Consider the following 12994-nt stretch of genomic DNA (forward strand, 5'->3'; position numbering starts at 1 on the left):
AGATTGTCCTTTTTCCTTCATTTTTTTTAACTAATAGTGTGTTGAATGGAAGGAAAACACCTTGAATCTTCATGTTATATTTTTTTATTCTTAATAATCACTATTTCCTTCTGAATAGACTGATAAATTAATGCAATGTTAAACTCAATTAATAACAATAAAAAAAGGAATGGACTGGTTATGGCACCTCATAACAAACACTCTTACAGTTGATTTTTTTACAATTCATTCTATTTAACTCTTAAATGACAACATACATCAAATTCACTGAAACTGGGAGGCCTGCTTACGCAAGCTGATTTTTCAGTGGTGTCAGACCTCCCAGTCAAAATGGATTGGACATCTAGCACAGTCTATGGCATCCATCCCGAGAAACACATGAACTTTTGGCGTCTTTCAGTTGTAATATTTGACTTGATTGTTTGTGTGTATTCTTGATTTTCTCAGTAACCAGGCAGAGATTGCACGGCTGCTGTTGAGCAAGGGAGCAAATGTTAACCTCCTGAACAACTCCATGTGCACAGCACTCCATATCGCCGTCAACAAGGGCTTCACAGATGTCGTGCGTGTGCTCACCGAGCATTCGGCCGATGTCAACCTCCAGGTGAGAGGGCTTTCTATCATGCCCTGATCATTCAGTCATTCCTAACAGAAATGTTGTTTTTGATACATCAAAGACTTCACTGAGTAAATGCCATAGCCTACTGTGGCTAATGTTCCCTCTAAGCTGAGCGCGTGCGCAATTGCGCACTACTCTCGTCTTCTCTGAGCAGCAGCAATCATATGGCGCGCAGTAACTAAAATCCCAATTTTTTTTATGTACAGTGTTCCCTCAGTTATCGCGGTTAATGCGGACCGGGACAACCCGCGATAAGTGAATTTCCGCGAAGTGGGGATTCCCCTTCAAAAATGCTTAATTTGAATTTAATTCAATTTTTTTTTTTATTTATTTAAAAAAAAAAAAATAATATATATATATATATATATATATATATATATATATATATATATATATTTTTTTTTTTTTTTACCCCCCTGTATACAGTACACCATATAGAATACGGGTACAGAGAGTGGAATTCATGTTATAACAAAAAAAACTGTAAAATATGTTGTTTCAATGTAATATTTGTATTATTATTATTATTTTTCCCAAAAAAATAGTGAGTCCGCGGTGGCTGAGCCGCGAAGTAGCGAGGGAACATTGTATTTATTATTGTTTTTTTTTATTTTTTATACTCCTTCCCCCATGATGGCGCCGTTTACGCTGCAGCCAGTGGCTCTGTCCACTCTTATGTTATTTTGTGTTTTACAGCATGTTTTACATGAAAAATTAGAGGGAACATTGACATGCACCTGCTTATGGCAGGTGTGATAATGGTGTGCCCATAACGACCAATGATGATGTCACTCACACTGGTACTCAGTGCGCTCAGGGAGGTTGTCTTTCTACCCAGACCAACAAAAATTTAGAGGGAACATTGACTGTGGCTCAGTCAAAAATGTCATAGGGATCATAATATACAGCACTTGCACCATTTCACTACCATTTAAGCCATTTGACTGTGACCATTCACTTCGACATAATTAAAGTAATGGAGTGTAGTTGCCTCTAACTCACTATCAGCATTATATTTCTGCTTGACTAGTGTGGTCATTCAAGTGGAAAGTAGCATTGCGATTTGATGTTTGTTATATTTTCTGAACCTCCCCCAACACACACATACGCCATTTCTCTCAGGATTCCTATGGGGACACACCTCTACACGATGCCATTGCTAAAGATTTCCGTAATATCATCGAGATCCTGGTTCTGGTGCCCAACATTGACTTTACTCAGCAGAATCACAGAGGGTTCAACCTCTTGCACCATGCTGCTCTCAAAGGAAACAAACTGTGAGTAAAGTTCATCATGTCATAGTGAATTGTCTTTTTGTGATTTCCCTACAACATTGGTACCGTATTTACTCGCATATAAGCCTCATTTGTCGGAGAAAAAAAATGATGGCTAATATGGCAATGGCTAATATGGCTTACATATGCATAAAATGACTAAGTACATGAAACTGCAAGGTGACAACGCCATAACACCATAACGCAAGACAATGCGGCCATTACCGTTTTATTTATTTCAAAATTGAGAAAAGATTAACATATAAAACGCTCGAACGTTCGAAAGTGACAACTGTCTTGAGTAATATGAACCATTGAAAGAATTAAGATAATTTGACATTAGAAGCAATATGGCTGCCACAACATCTTAAACTTCTGGTAAGAAAATTGTAATTTCTGTCATTAGAAAGCATCAGATTCTCATCAAGATAGACCAATTTCTTTTTTCCTAATTGGATAATTTGATATTTTGCATTTACAGAGAAAGGCTAATTAACTCCTTTATGATATTGACCATAAAATTGTGCTTTTGATTCATACACTATCTCAGAAATACCAAACGTGATGATTTTTCTTAAGATTTTCCCTTCAAAGTAACACATTTGTACTCTCTATTAAAACCATGAATATGGAGGTGACAATTGTGAATCAGGGGGCGGCTTATATGCGAGAAATTGTAAAATTCAACGATTTTAAGGCAATTTTAAGGGTGCGGCATATTCGCGAGGCGGCTTATATGCGAGTAAATTCAGTATATATTATTGATGTGTAGTTCAGCTGCTGATTCCACAATGTAAACTTTTTTTAAAAGCTCAGATTACAGTTGTTCCTGTAATCAGTATTTTTTATTCATAGAAAACAGCAATGCATGTATTGTTGTTTTCAAGGAAAAATACTTTTTAAAAGCTTCAAATGTGGCTTACTCTACAAGGCTTAAAAATACACATCTGTCCTATTATTTAAGACCTCACAGTTAGCTAAGTCAAAATCATTTTTCCACCTTAAGGGGAATGTTTTATTATAGTACTTTGAGTCTCCAGAACTAAATGATTTTACTTGGCTATTTTTCACCATCCTCCAATACACAATGATGAAGTTGATGCTCTCGCGCTGCAGGTCTTCTATGACCTCATTTGAACTTCCTTCCAAATTACAGCGAAACCACACAGTGGAAAATTGTCCCCAAAGAGCTGTCATGAAGACAATAACAAGACTGAAAAATACCATCATCCCCATATATATACTATATTTCCTTTCTTAAGTGATGCCACTTTATTTGAGGTTTCCGCCTGGTACTTTAAATGAGTGTCTTTAATTTTATTTGACAGTTAATCCCTGGGAAAACTATACTGTATTATTAGGCTAATGTTATTAACATTAGCTAGGATATTTTTGGCATTTGTCTGATGATGAGTTAAGGAGCCACCAGTACTTATGCTCTTGTAGATTTTGAGCTATTTTTTTTGGAAAGGACTGCCGGCTACTGGGGGGTCAACTCTGTCCTAGTTGAACAGTGGCATACATGGACTAATTTGACATATGTCGCCTTATAAACGGATCTACAGGGACAATTTTGCGCTGAAAGCACAAGTGACTTCCAGCACACACGTTTCCTTGCGTGGACGTTTGGTCGCTAGTCTTTTGGTCGCCGGTCAAATGTACTTAGATATTAAACAGTACTTAGATATTAAACAGTGCTTAGATATTAAATAGTAATTAGATATTGAACAGTATTTAGATATTAAACAGTATTTAGATATTAAACAGTACTTAAATATTAAACAGTACTTGGATATTAAACAGTACTTGGATTATAAACAGTACTTGGATATTAAACAGTACTTGGATATTAAACAGTACTTGGATATTAAACAGTACTTGGATATTAAACAGTACTTGGATATTAAACAGTACTTGGATATTAAACAGTACTTGGATATTAAACAGTACTTGGATATTAAACAGTACTTGGATATTAAACAGTACTTGGATATTAAACAGTACTTGGATATTAAACAGTTCTTGGATATTAAACAGTACTTGGATATTAAACAGCACTTGGATATTAAACAGCACTTGGATATTAAACAGCACTTAGATATTAAACCCTCTCTCTTAGATTATAAACTCTCTCTCATGAATATAATTTCGAGAGCTGGTTTCCACAGTAAACTCTCTGTCACCATTTGACCGGCGACCAAAAGACCGGCGACCAAAAGGGACCAAAAGACTGGCGGCCAAAAGACTGGCAACCAAAAGACCGGTGACCAAACGTCCGAGCACCGTTTCCTTGTCGTCCTTCCGCCAATACAATTCATAAAGTTAAACCGTGTGCATCTTAGTTTTCTGTGAGGGTTTTTATGTCTAATTACACCAAGAGTTATTCTGCAATACCTGTTGCCTTCCCACAACATAGAAAGTGACTAATCTCTGAAGACATATCCTTGTGGAAAGATTTACATTTGTAATGGCAACATTATCTCAGTCGGGCTTTTTAAAGAGGAAGTATGGCTCCCAAGGATCTCGTTAAGCTTTTATGGTCCTCAGAATGGACCAAAAGTATTTACTTTTACAGCTTAGGACTAATAGGACTCCACAAAAGTGCCTTTTTTTTAAAGCAAGCAAAAAGCAATTAGCTCAGTTAAATGCTTTAACATTTACCAAAATAACATGATGGGTGGTAGCATATGCATCTTTTTTTATTATTTTTTTGTCTCTTGATTTTACCATTAAGAATGTCATTTATAACCTTTTAGTTTGGTTTTTATTTATTTATTTGAATGCATTTTTAAATAGTCTACTAGTATAGTAAGACATGTGATGTATAAATAGCACATCACTGCCCTACAACAACCAATACTTTCCCAAGTTGATTGCTCACAAAAATGTCTAACGTATCAATCAATCTACTGTGTCTTCAAATTAATAGTTAGCAGTTGTTACAAATCAATCCACTTTTCATGTGGCGTTCTTCCAGGCTCAACTTTTGGCCTCTTTCATTTTTGCATGCTGCTATTTAAAGGCATAATCAGCAAATTTGGCAGTTATTTGTTGTGACCGGACGTTTGGTCGTCGGTCTTTTGGTCGTCGGTCAAATGTACTTAGATATTAAACAGTACTTAGATATTAAACAGTACTTAGATATTAAACAGTACTTAGATATTAAACAGTACTTAGATATTAAACAGTACTTAGATATTAAACAGTACTTAGATATTAAACTTTCTCTCTTAGATATTAAACTCTCTCTCATGAATATAATTTTGAGAGCTGGCTTCAACAGTAAACTCTCTGTCGCCATTTGACCGGCGACCAAAAGACCGGCGACCAAACGTCCGAGCACCTTATTTGTGCACGTCATGGTGAAGCTTTAAATCTCATTATAAGTTTATAATGACAATAAAAGCATTCAATTGTATTCCGTCTGAATTAACTGATCTTACTGAATTACTGTTATAGGCCAAAAAGATGGACCGTCTTTTATCAATTGAAATTGATTTGGCATAACAAGATTTCAGTGTGGCATATCCAATTGCCAGAGACGGCTACAGTCAGTAAAGGATTGATCTGACCTGAGGCTTTTTTTTTTACATCTGGTGACAGGGCCACTGAGAAAATTCTAGGCCGAGCACGACAGCTGGTGGACGTTAAAAAGGAGGACGGTTTCTCCGCCTTGCATCTGGCCTCTCTCAATAATCACCGTGATGTCACGGAGATCCTCATAAAGGAGGTGAAACATGCTTTTACAAGGTTGAAATTTGAATCGTTTGAATTTGTTGTACTCAAGTCAAAGCTTTTGATCCCCCCCACAGGGACGCTGCGACATCAACATCCGCAACAACCGCAACCAGACGCCACTGCAGCTGGCGGTGACGCAGGGCCACACTGATCTAATCCAGCTTCTGGTGGTTGAAGGCGCCGATGTGAACATGGAGGATGAGGACGGTGACACCGCCATGCACGTGGCCCTGCTGAGACCACAGCTTGCTAACCTGATGTTGAGCCCCCCTGTGGGGAGTAGCAGCAGTAACGCAGAGGACACTGGCGAAGGATGTGCCGCCTCCACGTCGCTTTACTCCAGGGTAAGTGTCAGGGTTATTGCCTAAACACTGGATTAATAATAGCTGACTTCAGCAACAAAAGGGAATAATAATAATTACAACTAGTGATAGAAATATAAATGCAGTGTTCCCTCGCTTATCGCGGTTAATGGGGACCGGGACCACCCGCGATAAGTGCATTTCCGTGAAGTAGGGATTCCCCTTCAAAAATGCTTAATTTGAATTTACATTCCAAAATTTTTTTCTTTATTTTTTTTCTTTATTTTTTATTTTTTTATTTTTTTTACCCCCCCTGTATACAGTACACCATATAGAATACGGGTAGAGGGAGTGAAATTTATGTTATAACAAAAAAAACTGTAAAATATGTTGTTTCAATGTAATATTTGTATTTTTTTTTTCCAAAAAAAATCTGCGAAGCTCGGAGTCCGCGATAGCTGAACCACGAAGTAGCGGAGGAACACTGTACAAGTGGTACCTTGAGATACGAGCTTAATGCGGTCCGGGACTGAGCTCGTATGTCGATTTTCTCGGAACTCAAATGAATGTTTCCCATAGAAATGAACCAAAAACAAATTAATTTGTTCCAACTAGCAAAAAAACTGCAAAAATAGGGGTTTAATAGTACTAAAATGTATTTAATAGTTCTAAAATTAGATGGATTTCGCGGAAGGGAGAGAGAGATGGTGGCCCCTCTGTTGGTGGGGGGCTGACTTTTTGCATGGCAGCGCGCTCGTAACATAACTTAAACAAATTCAAATGAACTTGCTTTACAATGCAGACACTTAAAAATACATTTAATCTAACTTTACACTAAACCTAATTCTAATTTTGTTTTAAATTTTGATACCTATCTTCTCCCGGGTTGGCTCTAGTATATGCCCCGCCTCCACCCTGACTTTCTGTTATCTCAGTCTAGCAAACAAATTGAAGAAAGGGTACAAGGTGAGGCAGGTGCTTGTAGTTCAAAAGAAATGGATTGTGTTTATTATACAAACAGCTGATAAAAAATGTTTTGTTTTGACAAAGGAGCTGAAACAATGTCCTGCAGGGACAAGAGAATTTACTTTCTACAAGAGCTCATTTCAGATTTTATTTTAATGCGTTTGCCCCCTAAAATTGTATGTGATAAATGCTATAATTAAAACCAATATGGCACTCTGAGTATAGCCTGTGGTTGAAAACAAACAGAAAAACGTCACATTGTGCTTCCCTGGAGGATATCAAGTTATATAAAGCCCCATCAATCAATTTATGACATCTTAAAGATATCTTGTGCTCTCTTCGTCTCCTCCGAGGCAGTTATTTACTAAAATATTCTGTACAACGTGACTACTTTACTTTCAATATTCGCCATTACATTTCCAGATGGGCTCCCATTGGCATAATGATAATTATTGTTTCAAATTATCTGTTACAAATTCGCCTAAACCACTGCATAGCTTCGAAAGTTCAAAATATTTAAACGTGAGCCTCAATGGTGTTTATTCTACACTCTCAGTGCTCTGTGATTGGCTGATAATTTGTCAAAGTTCGACCTAGCTTCAAGGCTATTGGCAATTGGATCCAGTTACCTACGCCCTTAATAGAAAACAAAATGGATGGACGCTTCGAAAGCAGGCTCGTAATTAGGAGAACTTCAGTTCTTGCTCTGTGAGGCACATTCTAAACTTTTTATATTTCCGCATGAGTTAGTGTAAATGTCATTCTAACAATGAAGAATGCCCTTTCAGGTCCAAGGGACTGAAAACACTGCAGCACTCATCAACATCCTGCCAAAACTATACACACACACACACACACACACACACACACACATGCAGGGAAAAGTCAATTAAATGTATTTCCAATACATAAGTCTTGATTTTGTATTCCCAAATACCTAAACAAATGTTCTTTCCAAAATATTTTCCTGTTGCTAAAACATTCTCTCTGTGCTTCACACAAATCTTACTATGTAAACAAATCATTCTAAGCAAAAGCAAAGGAGGGCAATCCAGTGAATGAGAATAATCGTTCTACTAGAGCAGATGAGAGAATTAAATTGTAGAAACTTGCAAAGATTTTATGAGTCCATCCAAGTCAATTCCTTTCTTATAGTGAAGGGTGTCAGATTCGGGTTGGTTTGTGGGCTGCTTTAATGTCAACTCGATTTTACATGGGCTGGACATTTTTAGATATAATATTTAGATTTTTTTTATATATAAATGGATTAAAAGAACTGGATTAAAAGCCCTGAATATTCAGTTTTTTTATCAATCTAAAACAATGTTTATTTTAACTGTTTTTCATATATTTTTAGATTTTACAAAATTATTTTTGAACTAAAAACACTGAAAAATTGATTAAAAAATACAATTATTAATTTAAAAGGGGGAAAATCCGGAAATGTAATATACATCTATACTCTTCATTTTAATTTGTTCCTAAAACAGAAAGTCAACACTCATAATTTACTTTCCCGGGCCACACAAAAAGATGTGGTGGGCCAGATTTTGCCCCTGGGCCGCCACTTTGACACATGTGACCTAAGTAATGAATTAATCCCAAAACTTTAAAAAAAAAAAAACAACTTTATGATCATCTCTAGAAGAAGTCCTCTATTGGAATAGTGACACAAGCAAGCACTGTCTTTGTTCCAGAACAAGCTAGCATTGGTTTTGTATTTGAAATCAAAGCAGTTTAATATAAAATAATGGTGTGATTGTAAGTAGCGCGTTAGTTTGGGTTAGAAATACAAATCACAGAAAGTTTTTGTAATTGAAATGCTACATATTATTACAAATACTGTCAATCACTGCAGAATCAGAATACTATGCAGTAATTCTATAGAGTTTTCCACATTAGTCCATCCAATTCCATCATTGCTTATCATTGTCAGAGATAGACGGTCATCTACCAACACAAATGGCTTAAATAGAACTGAAATATGTTTGTTCCTGGATTTCTATTTTCATCCCGTATTTTATCACAAGGGCATCTTGTCTGTTCTTTCTCATTCACACGACCGCTTCCCCTTCTTTGTCACGTCTGCTCACAGCTCAATGCTTCGGGCCTTCTCGGGAATACTGAGCTCAGTGTTGGAGCAGCCATCGCTTGCTTCCTCGCGCAGGAAGGGGCGGACATCAGCTATGCTAACCACAAGGGGAAGAGCCCTCTGGATCTAGTGGCGGACAGCGCCATGCCACAGCTAATTAAAAGCTTCTCGGAGAAGTACAGGTGAGCGTGTGGCAAAAGAATGGTGTGGACGTCAAAATTGAATTGAATTGAATGCTTTTTATTGTCATTATACAAGTAGAATGAGATTTATAGTTGCCAACTTTGCTGTCGTTTCCCAGATTGCAACGCCTGCAGGCCATAACGTGCGGCCAAGGTCCGAGCGCTGCCAACCTTCGACGTGTTCACACTACACCCAACACCATGACCAATCTGGTTGTTCCTACGCCGCCGGGGCCCAGTGAATGCCTCATCTGCTCCGAGCTGGCTCTTCTGGTTCTTTTTAGCCCCTGCCAGCACAGTGTGGCTTGCGAAGGTAACTTTTTGTGCACGGAAATTAATACTCCTAGCAATTTTTAATCGTGACCGGACGTTTGGTCTCTGTTCTTTTGGTCACCTCTCTTTTGGTCACCGCTCTTTTGGTCCCCGCTCTTTTAGTCCCTTTTGGTCGCCGGTCTGTTGAAGCCAGCTCTCAAAATTATATTCATTTAATATTGAAGACAGAGTTTAATATCTAAAAGAGAGAGTTTAATATCTTAGAGAGAGTTTAATATCTTAGAGAGAGTTTAATATCTTAGAGAGAATTTAATATCTTAGAGAGAGTTTAAATTCTAAGAGAGTGGGTTTAATATCTAAGAGAGAGAGTTTAATATCTTAGAGTTTAATATCTAAGAGAAAGAGTTTAAGATCTAAGAGAGAGAGTTTAAATTCTAAGAGAGTGGGTTTAAATTCTAAGAGAGTGGGTTTAATATCTAAGAGAGAGAGTTTAATATCTAAGAGAGAGTTTAAGATCTAAGAGAGAGAGTTTAAGATCTAAGAGAGAGAGTTTAATATCTAAGAGAGAGAGTTTAATATCTAAGAATGTGAGTTTAATATCTAAGAGAGTGAGTTTAATATCTAAGAGAGAGACTTTAATATCTAAGTACTGTTTAATATCTAAGTACTTTTGACTGGCGACCAACAGACCGGTGACCAAAAGGGACCTAAAGAGCGGCGACCAAACGTCCGAGCACCTTTTTAACCGGTGGCGAGCCTCTCACTAGTTTTATAAATACTAATACAGTACTACCTCGACATACAAGTGCCCCGACATACGAGCATTTTGAGCTACAAGTAAAATTTCTCTCAAATATTTATCTCGAGATATGAGCCAAATTTTGATATACTGCTCATAAGAACATCGGCACTGTCTCTTTGTGTAATGTCTCTACGAGCACTGGGCGGAGCATTGCATTTTTTCAATTAATTTGTTAATTTGAGTTACGAGTAAAGCACTGTATAGTATACTAAATATACATCACATTTAAACTCTTTGTAACAGTAGTGTTTTAAGATTCACGTAACATGATTTTTTTTAGGGTAAAAACTACAAGTGCTAATAATGCTTTGGAAACAATCCTACTAACTAATGCCTATTCTCAAACAGTGTTAAATAAATATCTTACTTGCTTATTATTCCTCCTTGCTTAAACAGAATGTGCCCATCGAATGAAGAAATGCATTAAATGCCAAGTCACAATCACTAAGAAAATTCGGCAAGGTAAGAAAGATCAGCCATATTTTTTAAAACTGAAAACCATAGTAACCATAGTAATGAATGGACCCCTATTAAGTTTCCGCTTTTGTTTTTGTCGTCGTCATTGCCCTTATCAGACCTGACGGAAGTCGACTGCAGTCCCGGCACGGAAAACTCTGAACAACACAACTTACTAGAGCAACTACAGTCACGTTACCGGCAGATGGAGGAACGTATCACCTGCCCCATCTGCATCGACAACCACATCAAACTGGTCTTCCAGTGCGGACACGCTTCATGTATCGACTGTAGTGCCGCCCTCAAGACTTGCCCCATCTGCAGGCAGACTATCCGTGAACGTATACAGTTGTTTGTCTGACCGGTTCACCAAACCATACCCCCCAACCCTAAATCAGCATTTGTACCAAACTTTACCGCATCAATGCGATGTCTGTTACCCATCGTCCTCTCAAGTCCGGCCCCTCCTCCTCCTCCCCACAGTCTGTCCTGTGAATCCCATTAGTTCTCATTTGGATCTGGAAATAGTAATCAGTATTAGTCTCTTCAGTGGGCGCTCTATATAGTCTCCAACCACTCATTTACTCGTATACAAGCGGGTAGGAAAATACACACTATACAATATATGCATGAGTATATGCATATTGTAACACTAATGAGTGATTTGTCATTGTTGTGCTTTTTATTTCTTTGTAAAGTACAGATTTTTATTTATGCGCCAAAGGCGGTATTACTTTGTAAATCTTTTTTTTTTGTTTGCTCGGATGGGTGAGGGGTAAAAAAAAAAGTTTTTGATTCTACTGAAACACTTTTCAAACTTACGGCTTCTTACTCAGGGGAATCGGATCTTTCAGAAAGCACTTGTGATATCCATAAAAGGTTCTAAAATCAACTCTTTATATTGTGTTTTTGTCGGGAGTTGCCTGGGAATGGCAAATGTCAGGTTTTGAACGTTTCTGACACGTAATGAATGGACGTTTTTTCCCCTCTTTTGAAAGAAAGAAAAGCTTTTTGACCAACACCCGTCCGTCTACACTGTTTGAGTATTTAACACCCAACAGGGAGCCTCCACTGTGTTTACTGTGTATATCACCACCAGTCTGGAGAGTATTTGTGTTTAGCTTATTGAGCCACTCAATGTGCTGTAATATATATTTATATATATATTTAAGGAAGGGCCAAAAGATGAGGTTGTTGTTACATTGTCTATCTTCCTGCTGTAGTCATTTCATACCCCCGCACCAAAAAAAAAAACCAATTTTTTCCTTTTGGCGCTCTGGATTGTACTCTGTCCATCTTTTTGTTGTCATGGTGTGTTTCTTGAAGGGCTTTTGTGTATTTGAAGAAAAAAAACATCGAAATTAAGCTTTATTTAATACTCATATTCTGTAATTAACCTCCAAAGACAAGGATGGTTTTAATTTTGTATTCTCATTTTATAAGTTTTTTTTTTCTTTTGGCTTTTTCCAAATCCCTGATTTATTTTTGGGGAGAGCCAATTTGTACAATTTGAATGTCAAGGTAAGAGTGATTGACGCTTACCTTTTTTTATGTGTTGAGTAGAGAGAGAAGGTAAAAGAAAGTTTTTTTTTTGACAATGTTGGTGCCAAATCCTACTAAATTAAGGTTTGCAAAAGTAAAAGTCCAAATTTTTCTGCTAATGTTATTTTGATGAGCAAAATGGGGAGTCTAATGAGCACGCATTAGTTTCAAAAGTAGACAATAAGCTGGTAAGAAGCTCAGAGTCAAGGAAGGATTCCACATTGTCCTCCAGACAATAATCAGTCCCACATTATTTGGAGTGTTACACACAAACGTATTTATATTCTCAAGAGTTCTAGCCAATTAAGTGGAAGAATTCTTCTTAAAAAAATGCCATTTCTTCTTCCAAAGCTTTCAGGCAAATGGAATGATGTCTTGATGGAAAAGAAATGATGAAAATGTTGGTGTTTGTATGTGTTTTGTTTTTTTCGTTCAATCTTCCGCCATGGAGGTAGCTGTGATCGATCATAAGCAGTAATCAGTTGTATGTATAAAAGACTATAATATTAAAGCAGCAAATGTTACTTTTTGGTGTTTGTACAGTTCAGCTCTCAGAGTTCTGATGTTGGCCTTACTGTCTCTTCCTCCTCCGTTTGTTTTCTTAGTTTCTGTATAAAAATATTTTGCAATAAATATGGAACACTTTTCTATGGACATGTTGTCTCCCAAATCTTTTATTTTGGATACTTCTTCACCGGCTGCAGATTAGGTTATTTAACATTAGCTCAGGGGTAGGGAACCTATGGCT

At 37.3% G+C, this 12994-nt stretch overlaps 1 protein-coding gene across 2 annotated transcripts in view; it reads left to right on the forward strand.

Annotated features, from left to right (window-relative positions):
• Positions 1 to 12900, forward strand: part of mib2 (MIB E3 ubiquitin protein ligase 2) — a 39484-nt gene extending 26584 nt beyond the window's left edge. For both annotated transcript variants that reach the window (XM_077718487.1, XM_077718478.1), the window contains exons 12-19: positions 448 to 604; positions 1742 to 1896; positions 5497 to 5623; positions 5706 to 5975; positions 8995 to 9173; positions 9293 to 9486; positions 10645 to 10710; positions 10824 to 12900. In XM_077718487.1, coding sequence (XP_077574613.1) covers positions 448 to 604; positions 1742 to 1896; positions 5497 to 5623; positions 5706 to 5975; positions 8995 to 9173; positions 9293 to 9486; positions 10645 to 10710; positions 10824 to 11065 — 1390 coding nt within the window. In that variant the 3' untranslated portion in view covers positions 11066 to 12900. The remainder of the gene's footprint in view (positions 1 to 447; positions 605 to 1741; positions 1897 to 5496; positions 5624 to 5705; positions 5976 to 8994; positions 9174 to 9292; positions 9487 to 10644; positions 10711 to 10823) is intronic.
• Positions 12901 to 12994: the final 94 nt, after the last annotated feature.

Source organism: Stigmatopora nigra, chromosome 1, assembly GCF_051989575.1.
Source record: "Stigmatopora nigra isolate UIUO_SnigA chromosome 1, RoL_Snig_1.1, whole genome shotgun sequence".
In the NCBI taxonomy this organism is placed as follows: domain Eukaryota; kingdom Metazoa; phylum Chordata; class Actinopteri; order Syngnathiformes; family Syngnathidae; genus Stigmatopora; species Stigmatopora nigra.